Below are 15,457 nucleotides of genomic sequence, written 5' to 3'. Positions count from 1 at the left end.
GACTACAGTGGATCTTCGAGTAAAACAGCTTGCTAGTTTTGAGTCGCTTCTGCAAAAGAAACAGAATCATTATTTTAATTAGCCCCGAGCCCAGAGGCATCAGTGCACCAGATCAGTAAGTGGAGAGCGAAACACAACAGTTAAAACTCTGCACACACATGTAGGACTTTTGAGAAAAACGTTAAAAAATGCTTTTGTTTAAAGCGTCGCGTTAAACTTCACAAGGTGTGAATTAGTGGCGTGTCAGTGAAAGTGCCCCTTTAAACATTCTGCAACGTAGGAGATTCCATTCGTATGCAGTTTTTTTGTGTGTGGACATCTTTTTAAAGAGACTTTTTCTAAGTTGCTTCATTTTAGCATCAGTCATCCAAGTTGTCACGTATTGTTAGTTTGTATTGATAGTAGCAGGGAGATCTGGCATGCCCTGGGGAATATTCACTCCAACCCTCAGTGTATATTTTTTTCTTATGTATAATTGGTCTTTTGGACTTTTAAGAAGGGCTGTGAGGAAAATCTGCCTTCAGATGCGTTGCTGGTTTCTTTGTGATGCGGTTTTCCGCAATAAGCCACTGTGTGTAATGTTGTAATCTTATCCACGCCGCACTCTCTGAGTTCACACAAGACTGATACCTTGCCTCCTTCCCCTTTGTATCAATTGGTCGGAGTTCAGCTATTGTTCGGAGAAAAGTTCTTTTATTTCTATGCGCCGTCGATCACCGGGGTTGCGACGAAATCTCACGATAGTGTCTTAAGTGAAATTCAGTGGCTTTTCTGCCAGTCTGCCGTGCGCTATTTGGAGAGAAGTACTCGCGGGAGCAGACACCGTTCTTCAGACAAAACCCGGACGTTTTGGGATTAGAATGGCTCAGACCACTAACTATTGATTCAACACATCAAGGCAGATGTATTACCATGTTTCATCGAGTAGAACGACGCGCCCCGCGAACTGTTGCCCCGTTTGGAACATTCTTTAATGGGACCCCCTGACCTAGCTAATCCAGACCTTGATCCGCATCGGATTGTACCGGAGAGTGTTTTGACCATGCCACAATGTTTATAACTGTCTGTTTGTTGCTGAGTTTCCTGGATTTCGCGAGACAGCAGACGCCGTCGCCCCGGGCGCTGAGCGTGGCTCCTAAGGTCCCGTGCGCGCCGTCCCCAGCTTGCGAGTCCAGACTGCGGCGGGATGCCGGGGGGCGCGGAGGGGTCTATGAACATCTCGGGGGAGCACCCAGGCGGAGGAGGCTCTACTGTGCGACCAAGTACCATCTGCAGATCCATCTCAATGGGAAGATTAACGGCACGCTGGAAAAAAACAGCATCTTCAGTGAGTAGTAGATCTCCCTTTTAATTTCCGAACCAACCCAGCAAGCGGAGCGACTGAAGTGGTGACCGTGTGCGCGTGCATGTTGCAGTATTAATATCATAACTGCATTCAGGCAAAATATTCAAAAACTTCGAACGTTTATTTAGACTTGTGAAATACAAGCAACTTTACGTGTAATTTCAATGCATAGCTCTGTATTTAAAGTTGCCTATTGCGTAGCAATTTCTGAATAAAAAATCCTTCTGGGTTTTACACAAAGACACATTATAGATTAAACAGATTTAAATTGCAATCCAATAGATCTTATTTAATGAACTATGTGATTGTTTTTTGTAGTGTTGCTACTTATTGGCTAGAATTTCTTCGTAGTTTCAATGAAGAGCCGTTTGCTGTCTTTTGCATCTTTGGAGCATTTTAAAGGCACCACTGCCAATGCGCTCTTATTGGGTTTATAATGGACTTCCTCCTTCCTGTGAAAACAAAACGATGCGTGGACAACTCCAATTTACGACTGCCAACATGGTAGAATCTAAACTTTGGTCCCTTTGCGTTTAACAATTCTGTCTCCCAATACGCGTTTATAGCGGCTGCTTACGTTCATCAGCTCGAGGGCCTGTGGGGTATTCTAAACGCCCAATATTTAACAAGAATACGACTCCTCGCCATATTTTGACGTGGAAGACCATGTTTTTGAGGCAGATCTCGTGAATCCCTTGATTTACCACAACGGAACTACTCCAGAGTGTGACACTTCGGGCCTGGGTGCTAAAAGTCAATGTTTATCAGGAAAACCGTTTCCCTGACCCACCTCTCTGCTTAGTTCCATGTCCGGAGTTCCTAAACTTGTGTAAGGAAATCAATCTGCGGGGATAAGTAGTTTATTTTCCCCAACAATGGCCAACTCCAGTAGACTGTCACTTTGTTGAACCATTTCTGAAGAAGCCACCCCTTTGGCTGCATTTGCACGGATTTATCCTTAACACGCGTCATTTCCCTTGAAAGCTCAGTGACAAAATGCAATCCTAATTCGTTGCGCTAGCCTAGAAGCTAGACTCAAATTTGTTTTCTTAAGACCACAAAGCGGTTTAAATTGTTACTCTTCTCCCAACCTTTTGTACCATGCGCTTTTCTGACATCCCATTAAGAGTAATGAACTGCTGTATAGCCTCAACTGGGATTAATTGGAATTAGTGGATGAATAGGCAGCATCAGAATGTCAGACTTAATACCAATGGCACATTCGTGTGGTGGGACACATAGAAATCTGTTAATCACCTTGTTCCCTAAGAACAATGTTTAGAAGTCCGCCAAAAACAACTGATACACTTGTAGGGTGAACTGCGAGCATTTTACAATCACTTGTACTATCTGAGTTTTGACTATCTCAATTGAAAGCGGATAGGAAGATTTATCGATAGGGAAACGCGGCCAAGTGAAGAATCTGGCAACTCCCTGGCATCCGATAGCATAATTCGAATATAAGAGCAACATAAGTAGAAACCCCTTAAAATGCTGGCGATTGGAACTAGCGTCTGGTATTTGATGAAAATGCACTTGGCAGGAAATAAAATGGAAAGTAGATTCTTACAGGATTGATATAGTTCAATGTCAATCAACGTTTTCTGAATTGTTATAATATTTTGTTTGGCCTTGAACCATTTTCACGAAGATTGGCTCGCTTTCTTATTCATATCCAAAGATAAGATTTCCGGTCATTTTAGCGGAACGTTTTATTTGGAATATTGACTGTTAAATCGTATCCCACCCCTTTACCTGCATTCCTCGGCTGACGTATCGGGACATATTAGAACATAAGAACATAAGACATAGGAGTAGATTTGAGCCATTCGGCCCATCTACTCTGATCCGCCATTTCATCATTGTTGAGTTATGTATTATTCGTCTCAACTCCAGACTCCTGCTTTCTCCACATAACCTTTGACGCCATAAGTAACGTAACTGGCTCGGCACAACGTTGTGTAACGATGGTACTGTTGCTGTGTTGTTCTGGTCTATGTTCTAAATTCTTACTAATCAAGAACCTATCAACTTCCGCTTTAAATATGACTTGACACCCACAGTTGTCTGTGGCAGTGAATTCCACAGATTCATCACCCTACAGCTAAAGAGATTCCATCTCATATCTGTTCTAGATGGACGTCCCTCTATTCTGAGGCCGTTCCCTCTGATCCTAGACTCTCCCGTTATAGGGAGCATCCTTTCCACGTCCACTTTACCTAAACCTTTCAAACATTAAAAGCACCTGTCTTCTTTCATTGATCCTAATGTTATTTCTTCCAGGTATCTTGGAAATAACTGCTGTCGACGTGGGAGTGGTGGCGATCAAAGGCTTGTTTTCGGGTAGATATCTGGCCATGAACAAAAGAGGACGCCTATACGCCTCGGTAAGTTATTTCTATTATTATGTATATATTAAAATTGATATGTGGCTATTATGCTGTATTAGTTCGAACCTTCAAGGGTTCGCTTTCTTTCTCTGAATCGATATTGCCATCGAGTTACTAAAATGTCAAAAAAACGCAATATTTTACAGACCAAATCTTCTACGCAAAGGAAATGCACCTGTTTATTTTGGTATTATTTGAGGATCTGACGTCTACTAACATAAGTAATACACATAAATAACAGCCAAGACTATTCATGGGGCTGACAAAATACATTTCCCTCTGGTCGGAGACCTGGGCTCTTCTTATTACCTTCTCCGTGTTATTTTACCACCCTGATCCTTCTCGTCCATTACAAGGGTGAAATTCGGAGAGGTTGTACAAACAGACGTGCCGTTCAGCTTATTTGCTAGTTCTAGAGATCCCGAGGGCGCTTTAAAGTAGTTGATGAAGGATACCCCATGGGTGGTATCAAGCGAATCTGAGGCAGAATTCAGGAGATAGAGGCGTTTGGAACGGTTTTCCGAAAACTAACTAGAGCCTCAGAGCAGTGCAGAGACGTGGTGAGAGAAGGCTGTCAGCAAGTAGGGGAGAAAGTGGTTGTCCTCTTGATAACAATTCCCTACATCTTCTCCCACCTCACTCGTTCTCCGTTAGAGTTAGGGAGCAACTTTGGATAAAGCATGCAACGACATGAAACGTTTATCACCTTCACCGTTCTTTACGCCATTGACCTAAAAGGATGGTGCAGGAGTTATAATTGCATGCTTTCATGTGAACAGTGCAAAGAGAACTTCTGAACATTTTTTCCTCTCTTTTGAAGCCTCAAACGCATTTGCAGCCGCAACTGACCAGTCATCACCATCCCCAGCCCCCTCCCTGCCCCTCCCACCCCTAGGAAAACAGGGTGCCAGATCTCCCACCGCGGGATTCATGTGGCGACGCTCAAACCGCAGGCCGCACAAGTGGCGAATCCGTTTGAAGTCTGTGGGCATTCACTGTGGAAAATCGCGGCATAAAGAGTTTCAGGCCAACTATTTCACCGTTAATTATCTATAAGACCATTTCCAAATCGTGAGCAGGCTAACCGCCCGCGGGTTAGTCACAAAACCCCATGCGCTAATATGCCGGCGTAAAACCATTCACAGCACCTGAACTAGTGCGAGAAGTGAATTGAGCGAATTTTAATATAAACACGTTTTGTAATCGTGCTATGTTGACATTAATATACTATTCGAAATTTTGTTTCCGGTTGCTGGTTTATCTGTTTTCTTGGGGTTCTCATTTCAGCCTTTTTTTACGTCCAGGTTTTGATGTAAAAGTGTGAACACAATTCACTGCCGTTTAATCTTCTCTTCCCACTCCCCCGTTCGTTCTTTTCAGATAGAACATCGTTTGACATTCCTTCATCTGGTTAAAGACGAATTGTACACAAAAAGGGTTCTCACGCTGCATCGTCCTTATCTGTGATCAGATTGCTACCGTCCCCGCGGCAGCCTGTTCAATATACCCCACTGTTTGACTCAATGCACTTCTAGCCTTGATTGGCTGATATACTTGCAGACATAGAGCTGAGCAAAGTGGTGGTTCCAATCAGAGTTTGATAATCTGATTTGTATTGCATTCCCTTTTTAGTAAGAGGGCAATTATTAATCACCACTTCCGACTAATTTTCTGGCCCTTGTACGATAAGTGCTTTTGAAATGTGAACATGCATTCAATGCGTAATTATTGTAACAAAATAGGTCTGTTTTAGAAGGTCAAGGTTAGTATCTCTGAGAGTGGGAAAGAGAAGCAATGTTCTTTACACCTACATAATTAGCATGCTAGCTTCAAAATCTTTGCCGTGATTGTCAATAACTACTGGGGATTAAATTGACTCTACGTGTGGGCAGTTGAGAGAAAACGAATGGAGGCAACTTTCGTAATCTGATTCGAATTCATGTGAAAAATAATTTCAGGATATATTATTACTTAAAAAGATAATCTCATTATCCCTTGATGAATTTGATTAGGTAGACTTGATACAATATTGGCAGCACACCTTTTCATTTGGACATGTTTAATTACCTAACCGCCCCGAGATGGGTACATGACTAAGTGCTGGCCACGCATTGCGCTATTGCTTTATTTCATTCGGGTGGGAAGTTATCTTTAGTTTCTGCAAGTGGAGCTATACAGTGTGGAAAATCCTGGGTTTGTATTTTTCAATCTGTATTTTACAAAAAAGGTTAAATTTTAAGTTATCATATTTGAGACCAATATTGGCTTCTGGCATTGACGGATTTTGTGCTTACCAATTAATTCCGCACGGAGATGTCACTTATCATTAATGGATGATCTATGCAATAGTATGAACCATTGCGCTGTGATAGCAAAACAACATAATGTCAGACAAACGTGGTCCAAAAGATTGTAAAGCTGTCAAACGTAACAATATGAAAGGCATAAAGGAAATCAAGGATGCTTTGTATAATAAAACTTTGTCGTTTTGCGCTCGACGCCATATTATTAATACTTAGAGAGTTACAACACGGTAAGGGGTACTTCTGGCCCAGCGAGCCCAATTACACCGATATGAGCAACTAACTATTAACCACTTTGGACTGTGGGAGGAAACCCACAGAGTCACTGGGAGAATGTACAAACTCCTAACAGACAACAGTGGGAATTGAACCCAGGTCACTGGCACTGTGTACCATGCCACCCCACTGTAATACCATGTACATATACTCTTCAGGCGAGTAAAGAATTTAATTAAACCCTTGTATATATCACAATAAACCAATTTGACTCTGAAGTTGAAGATGTACAATACCAATTTGATGATGGGGAGGGAGGCAATCATTCTATTTAAAGAGGCCACATAATTTCTGTAATTGAACATATTGTGTGTTTCTCTGCCGTCTACAGGAAGTCTACACTCCAGAGTGTGAGTTTGTAGAGAGAATTCATGAGTTGGGATATAACACATACGCGTCCAGATCTTACAGGACCATTCCAAACCCATCGGGATCAAGCCGCAGAAACAGCGCTGAGAGACTCTGGTATGTGTCCATCAATGGCAAGGGACGACCAAGGAGAGGCTTCAAAACCCGAAGGACTCAAAAATCTTCCCTTTTCTTGCCGAGGGTGCTGGACAGCAAAGATCACGAAATTGTCCGATTATTCCGTACTGGTTCCAAAAAGCGAGAGGCCCTGGTGAAAAATCCAAGCAAGGCGGAGAAAACGAGAGCTGCCCAATAGTGGTGAACATCGCTGGGGTGACAACGCTTGCAGAGAGATGCTTTATAATGTTGGACTCCATTCGGTTGGATCTAGGACTAATTTTATTTGTAGAGTAATATACCTAGTATTGCAGGTTGAAACTATCTATGATATAATTAATGTAAATATGTAAATTAGTTTCTATTTCAGTTCTGCCGCTACCTTCAAAGACATGTAATGTATATCGTTCTCAATGTCTTACCGAACTAAGTAGCAACTTGTAGTCAGCGATGTTTTAAACATCTATTTTTGTATGCCTTTTTCCATCTCAAGAAAATACAATGAATTAGTAGAACATCTATCGGCGATGTATTTTTTCCCGGGTTTGGTACAGAATACTAACACATACTTCACTAGTATCAGGTCTGACGTCGGATGCTCACGTTTGTAATTGAACGGGACATATCGAGAACGTTGGGGAGATGCCGCATATGTGTGGTGTGATCTGAAATGCCCTGCACGAAACAAATAGTGTTGCCGCCGATTTATGGCAATTTTCAAAAGGGAATTGGATAAAATACTTGAATGGGGAACATTGCAGGTTTACAGGAGATTAGCAAGGGATTGGTGCTGATTTATAATCCTTTTCAAAAAGCCGGCACAGACATGACGGTCCTGGTGGCCCGGCTGTTCCATAACACTTCAAACTTAGCTGAGGGAGGAAGTCAGAAACCGCACTGAACAACGTACGCAAGAGCTGCCCTTTATTTGCCTAGTTATATTTATTATAAATAAATATATACACATGAACACTTTACTATAGAGGGTGGTTCATGGCGCATTTCGGAAACGCAAAATTTTAAGGATGAAGCAACCTTACTTTTGGATATTCCTTTGGTATAAATGGTAGTGAAGTGGTCAGGTTCAGCTTACACCTGGAATGTATAAGTCCTTTGACTTCCAGATGGATATCGGTGCAAGGGTTCAGGGAATCTACAACCAATGATTCCATCAGCCATTTGTTCTAGCATTTTTTTTTGCATGATACAAATCTGTGGATGGGATCGTTTATATAAACGCTCATTACTAAATGCAACAGTTTCTCGACCATGGTAGCGTAGCAGTTAGCGGGAAACTTTTATGGCTCGGTGCGTCGGAGTTCAATCCGGGCGTCCTCTGTAAGGGAATAGCGCGTCCTCCCCGTGGAATGCGAATTCCTCCCACAGTCCAAAGACGGACAATAAATTGCCCCATGATTAGGTTAAGGTTAAACAGTTAGGTTGCTGGCGGCGCGGCTTGAACGGCCGGAAGGGTCTACTACACACTGTATATCTAAATAAATAAAATGAAGCACATCTCACATTTCCTGTCAAGAATATCTGAATTATAAGACATTACATCATCTGCTCCAAACAATCTGTCAGTGAAAGCTGTCTATTGTGAGGCAAATATTCCTTGAACCAAAAAGCCTCTTTAGAATATATCTCTATATTCCATATGACGTTCTATAAAGAGGGGGGGGGGGGGAAGAAGCAGATTTTTATTATAAAGCCGCTGAAGCACATCTTTTCTGTCCAGATATCCACTTATTTAAGTGGGTTCACTTAATGTCCATTCGCCTTGCTATATGGGCAACTAATACCGAAAGAATCCAAAGTAATGACAAAGGGTGCATAGGTTTCCGGAGTCGGAAGAAGGCCAATTAGCTATGAAATGTAAGCCATTAAAAATACAACACTCCCAACGATTTGTACTTGGAACGAGATTTCCGCCACTTGGTCCCTATGCTTGCTTCGATGCTGTTTTGCCGTTAGGCTTCAGCCGTTCCAAGTTATCCACCTGATATAGGCCATAGAACAGCACAGCGCCCGACCGGGCTCTTCGCCCGCTGTGTTGTGCCGAACCATTTAGTGATCAAATGGCCAACTGAACTCAAACCTTCTGCCTACACAACGACCATATCCTTCAATCTCTCTTCTAAACGTGTTTTAAAAGTCTCTAATGAATCTGCCTCTACCACCACCCCAGGCAGCCGCCACTCTGTGTAACAAAACATCTCCTTTGAACTTACCCCCTCTCATTTTTAAAGCATGCCCTCTGGTATTAGACATTTTAAACTTTCAACGCCGACCTACTTAAAGGTGCCTTGCCCTGTCTCATTCTTCCCCTTCGAATTAGCTGCTTGTAATCGTCGGTAAAATCACGTGTACAGACTGCTTTTCCCCGATCGCCAAACATCTAATCTTAAAACCTCATCATTTGGGCTTTCCGGAGTTGTAAAGGACATTCGTTTCTAAAGTTGGGAAAAGGAGAATTGTGTTTCTATAACATTTTCATACCAACATGGTTGCAAACGAAGTGATCCACCTGTTGTTCTCGATAAAATATTTGGTTTCCCTAATGCGTCAATGTGGTCCCAAAATCCAACCAAGTCCGATCTCAGCTAACCGTAGAGTTTTTATATTTATATCTGGCGAACAGACATTCTTAGTTTATTATTCTAACTTGTTCTGACAATAGAAGGACTCTTTGTGAAGTTCAAGTGCAGCTTCCCATCAAAGTTCGAAGTAAAGTTCAAAGTACATATACGTCACCAATAACCCCGAGATTCATTTTCTTGCGGGCAGTCACAGTTACTACAAACACACAAAAACACAACAGAATCAATGAAAAACTACACGCAAAGACAGACAAATAACCAATGCGCAACAGATAACAAGTTGCGCAAATACGAAAAAGTGGGTGCGGGGAACGAAGTAACAATAATAGATAGATAAGTTATAAATAATATTGAGAACGTTTATTTGTAGAGTCCTTGAAAGTGGGTCCAGAGGTTGCAAAATCAGCTCAGCTTCGGCGTGAGTGAGGTTACCCAGTTTGGTTCGGGAGCCTAATGGTTGAGGGGTAATAGCTGATCCTGAACCCGGGGTTTTAGGATGTGAGGCTCCTGTACCTCAATCCTGATGGCAGCAGCGACAAGAGTGTACGGCCTGGACGGCGGGGCGCGTGATGACTCCTGTTTCGGCGCTCCATGGAGATGTGCTCAGTGGTATACTGAACGCTGGCCCTTAGCTGTTCAATATTTTCCGTTTGCACTGCATGGAACTACATAGGCAGACGAATCACAAATCCAATCTATGACAGCGTCATAGTTACACATACAGAGCGTTGAAACCATTGGAAACACAGCCAAGCGTACAAACTTCTGATTGATGGTTCGTGTGGTTAATGGAGGGGCATATTATCGCTAATGGCAGAACAAATATTAGTCTAAGTTTTACTCCTGATCAACACACTCATAATGCTGGAGGAACTCAGTAGGTCAGGCAGCATCTATGGAGAGGAATGAAGAGCCGCCGATTCGAACCGAGACCCTTTACCAGCACTGGAAATATCAAAGTTCCGAGTAAATTTATTATCAAGATATTCCTTATATAACCTTGAGATCCGTTTTCTTGCAGGCATCCACACGAAAACAAAAAAATAAGAGCAGAATCGGGGGTGGGGGCACAACAATGACCGACAAATATCCAATATGCAGAGGAGGACAAATCGTCCAAATGATAAAAGGTAAACGAACGGTGCATAGAACACGAGTTGCTGAGTCCACAGGTTCAGCGCTGAGGCGAATGAAGCCATCCACGCCGAGGAGGGCGAAGGGGGAAGGAGCCAGAATAAGAAGGTGGGGAGGGATGGAAAGGAGTACAAGCTGGAAGGTGATAGGTGAAACCAGATGAGCAGCAAGGTAGACGGGTGGGGCAGTGGGATGAAATGAGAAACTGGGAAGGAATGTTTTATTTCTTGCTGAACGGGGGTTCTGGATTGTGGATATTATCTTGAAGTGTCTGTTCGGGTTGCGGGACTTGCTAAATGGAGATAAGTGAATACTGTATGGGCCTTTGATTGCTACGGACTGTCGAAGTCACCTATCACATATAAATTCGAGATTTAAAAAAATAACTAAGCTGTGCCATATGCGTTCTAAAAGTTCTGTTTCGCACGGACACCGCAATCTCGCTGATTCAATTTTCGGAACAATGAACAGGATCGAGGCACAAGGCCCGTCAAGCCTGCTCTTCTGTCCAGGAAAGTAACGGCCGATCTGATCTTGACGGTCGCTCCATTTTCCAGTTTGACCCCCAAAACGACGATTTCAATACGATCGGAAATCTACATAATTTATGAATATACTTAATGATCCCGCCTCCTGGGTTCATGAATGCCAAGGATTCATAATCATTCACCATATGTGTAGGATTTTTCCTTGTGACCTCGAGGTCGAATTTTTAAAAAAATATCTAATGCCGTCTATTCTCTGCCACGGAACACTCACTGATATTTCTCAATCTCTTGGTTTTGGGAAACGACAATAAATCCCAAGGTAAAAATTTGGTTACTGGGAGATAGCTTTAGAAAAAGTCAATGTAGAATCAAAACGCCCGTTTTAGAAGAATAACAAGTTTTATTGGCGTGCATTTAAGACTAGCACTTTTTTTTTCATTATTTGTAGTGTTTCACTGGATTACAGATTGTTATTACCGGAGCAAACTAAACGTGACCGCTTGAAACGTGGCGAGAAAACGCAGTCTTGCGTTTGCTCCAGTCGAGTAAGATGTTATTCCCGAAATAGGGAAACGCCAGTGTGACGCTGTTTAACGTGGGGAGTCTGATGCACGGACAGTCACCCCACAAGCCGTCCTTGACAGGTCGGGGTTAGGAACCAGAGGCTTGGAGTGCAAGACGATCCCCACTGCTGCAACCTTCTTCCACCTTCACCGCCGTTGTGTTGTGTCATCTTCCGCCAGCTCCGCCGCTGAGGTCTGGATTGGGTGTCTCTTTGTCTGGAACCTCTCCGTTGACCTTGCCGCCATTGAGTGACCCTATCAGGAGCTTAGCTGCAGATGGCATCTCTGTCGGGATCTCAGGGATCCAAGGTGATGAGCCTCGGAGAAGGGCGAGAAAACAACGTAAGTGTGATGATGAGGAACGATGAGAAGACAGTTTACTTGAATTTGAAGAAGCTGGGTTTGGAGGAATTGAATTCTCTCCTCGCTTATTTTAAATGCCTTTCTAGTGATTCGCGCTCCTGCACCTTATCTTCTGATCTATCTGAACCTATCTCCATGTGGTGCTTTGTCGTCACCTCACCCGGCTTTGCGTTGACAACTGGAAACTTTTCACTCCTTCCCGAGTTCCGAGAAAGCAGCACTGACACCAAACATAGATGGGTTTCTGTTTTCACAGATACTGCTTGACTGCCCGTTTCTTTCCCCCTACATTTTTTTGTGGATATAAAAAAAAGAACGTTTACCATATTTAATGAACCAATTCATGAGGCGTGACTTTGGCGCAAAGATGAAGTTTGCTTTAGAAAATTGATTCTACGAGTCCTGCCATTATTTTGCCTACAATTTTGACGGTTAAGATCAAGCGGTTGACTGACAACTTAAGCCATCCGTTAACTGGAATGCAGCGGGAATGAAACATTTGATCATTGGTTGAATCAAAGTTTTAATAGACAATGCTTTATAGCTGATGCCGAAAGTATATGCTAGTGGCTAAATGACTTCATACTGAACTAAAGTTCTAATTCCTATCGGTAATTGAGTCTTTCCAGTTCGAAGTCGTAAAGCAGATTGAAGATTTGCTCTCTTTTCGCACCAATTATTGGCTATATATTTTATATTATATATAATAGTAATTTAATTTTATTGTATTGCATTGTACTGCTACCGCAAAACAATAAATTTCACTATATAGCCCAGTGATATTAAACGTGTTTCTGATTCTGAGTTTTCAGCAAATAATCCTTACTTACGTTTCATTCTAGCACATGTGAATGGGACAAATTGGCGCTGGGCAACAAACAGAACGCTAATGTTCACATGAAAGCTAGGAGACGGGATTTTTTTTTTAATTTTAATGAATGTGTGCAGCGAGATGATAAATATAATCGATAACTTTGACTGGAGGAACTACTTTTAGTCTGAATAAATCATCGGCCAGTGATATATTCACACAAACTCTACCAGGAAGAGCAACTGGCTTTAATACAATGATATTAAAGATGTTTGTAACAGATTTTAAAAATCAATTCAATTTGTGTCTGGATATAATGCCGTAACAGCGTGTTGCTAACGTCAACGACATTTCACTGTAACATCGATTCTAGCATCACTTCAAAACCTTTATCAAAAACACAAAGATGGCCCTCAAAGAGGGGCTATTTTCCAGCCATAGTCGCTACTTGATCATGAAAAGTGCGGGATTAAAGAGGTAAGAGTGATCACAAATGTAAATGAATTGGGAAGTTTCAAGTCTAGACGAAAACACGTTACTTTCAATTCAATTGGATGGGCGTGGGGTGGGAGTTCGGGGAACAGCAATTTCAAAAAATTCGGCTGAAATGTAAAAAAAAACTTTTCAAAGAAGCCAAGGTAGATTTGTTCAAAAGAGGCACTCGTGGAGGAGATTAATGAGTCTACCTTGTTTTCCATTGTAGTCTCCGGGACTGAACGTCGTGCAACCAACTGCAGAAGAAAGCCCCCCTCAAGGCACGGTGTGACTGGGATTGTATACCACGGGAAGGGTGATTGTATGAATCCTCATGTGGTGCTCCTTGTGAAAAGACTTCTAATCAGAAGCGCCAGACTGGAGCATTCCATGGTCATCCCGGCATGAACCCGAGTGCAATGGTCAGAAGGCCCCCGCCGATCCGCAATTTCCTCTGTCGCACAGTACGCTCTGGAAAAGAGGCATACCTCTTTAAATTCAGCTCACCACTTTTTTTTAATCCAATCCAGTCAACACCCTTAATCCCAGATAGTTCTGTTCATTTAAACCACATTTCCTTAAACTGAAATATGGGGGACGTTCGCCTTTCTTCACCTGATTTCACGTATTTAAGATGTGCCGTACTAAGGTGATAGACGAATATACAAGGCAGATACAGGGTACGTCGTTTCAAACTGATCGCAATAATTAATCAACAGCTGGGTGTTATTCACGTGTATTCTGGGATTGCCCTTAAAATCTTGCATTCTATATTAGACGTGGAAGATGATAAGGCTACTTTCTATCCCGTCTGAGACCGATTTGTGTTCTCCCCCGAATTAGCTTAGTTATGGGAAACAAAGATTATTCCTGAGAAGTTGACACTTCATAGAACGTAAAATATAGAACATTACAACACAGTACAGGGTTTTCGGCCCATGATGTTAAACCGACCTTTTAACTTACTCTAAAGTCAATCTAATCCTTCCCTAGTACATAACCTTCCGTTTATCCACCATCCACGTGCCTTTTTAAGAGAGTCTTAAAAGCCTCAAATGTATCTACCTCTACTAGTTATCCCTGACATCCCCAAATACTATCCTCAATCACCTTACCATTATGTCTCTTTGTGTTAGCCTTTTTCAGCCCTGAGAAAAAGTCTCTGGTTATCCACTCTATTCATGCCTTAAACATTTCAGTTTGATGTTTTCTCATTTTGTTTTGGCATTCCCTGTGGATCGAGGATAACTCGACCCGCTCCAGCTTTGCAAGCTCTACGGTGACAATAATATCAAGGCAAGAAACACAGATTCTGCTGTAAATGGTCAGGAGGCAAAAATGTTCCATTAGTGCTTTAGTTAAATGTCAGCCATATGAAATATTGATTCTCATCTGAATTTCTCTCCACAAACATTTCTTAAGCTATGGGTTATATTTAGTCCACTCTTCTTAAGCCCGTCACCCCTACTGGGGTATAATAGGCAGCTTACAAGAATACTCTGTCCTGGGCCAGTATTTCATGCTTTCCCAGGTGAGCATATTTTATTGGTGTATCCTTCCACTCCAAGAGATGAGGCCTCTAGAACTGCTGTTTGCATTTCAGTATGGGGATGCTAGTGCCATGCCCAGCCCTTCTTCTTTTGCAGTTGGGCTTGGGAGTTTATATATAAGACCATAGCGTTGTGGATAATGAGGTAGGCTTTCAAAGCTGGCAGAGAGATTTAGGCCAGTTAGAAGAGTGGGTTGAAAGATAGCAGATGGAGTTTAATGCTGATAAGTGTGAGGTGCTACATTTTGGTAGGACTAATCGAAATAGGACATACATGGTAAATGGTAGGGCATTGAGGGATGCAATAGAACAGACTGATCTAGGAATAATGGTGCATAGTTCCCTGAAGGTGGAATCTCATGTGGATAGAGTGGTGAAGAAAACTTTTGGTATGTTGGCCTTTATAAGTCAGAGCATTGAGTATAGGAGTTGGGATGTAATGTTAAAATTGAACAAGGCATTGGTATGGCCGAATTTGGAGTACTGTGTACAGTTCTGGTCACTGAATTATAGGAAAGATGTCAACAAAATAGAGAGAGTACAGAGGAGATTTACTAGAATGGTACCTCGGTTTCAGCACCTAAGTTACAGAGAAAGGATGAACAAGTTAGATCTTTATTCTTTGGAGCATAGAAGGTTGAGGGGGGACTTGAAGGAAGTATTTAAAATTATGAAGGCGATAGATTGTGCTAACGT

General features: G+C 42.2%; 1 protein-coding gene across 1 annotated transcript; it reads left to right on the top strand.

Annotated features, from left to right (window-relative positions):
* The first annotated feature begins 1,035 nt into the window (after nt 1-1,035).
* On the top strand, nt 1,036-7,222 carry fgf3 (fibroblast growth factor 3). Its single transcript, XM_059973984.1, has 3 exons — nt 1,036-1,327; nt 3,629-3,732; nt 6,646-7,222. The coding sequence occupies exons 1-3, from the start codon at nt 1,051-1,053 to the stop codon at nt 6,976-6,978; spliced, it is 714 nt and encodes a 237-aa protein (XP_059829967.1). The 5' UTR covers nt 1,036-1,050; the 3' UTR covers nt 6,979-7,222.
* The last annotated feature ends 8,235 nt before the right edge of the window (nt 7,223-15,457 follow it).

The sequence above is a fragment of the Hypanus sabinus genome, chromosome 7 (assembly GCF_030144855.1).
Source record: "Hypanus sabinus isolate sHypSab1 chromosome 7, sHypSab1.hap1, whole genome shotgun sequence".
Lineage (NCBI taxonomy): Eukaryota > Metazoa > Chordata > Chondrichthyes > Myliobatiformes > Dasyatidae > Hypanus > Hypanus sabinus.
The sequence above is the reverse complement of the archived record's forward strand: the minus strand, read 5'-3'. Positions and strand labels throughout refer to the sequence as shown.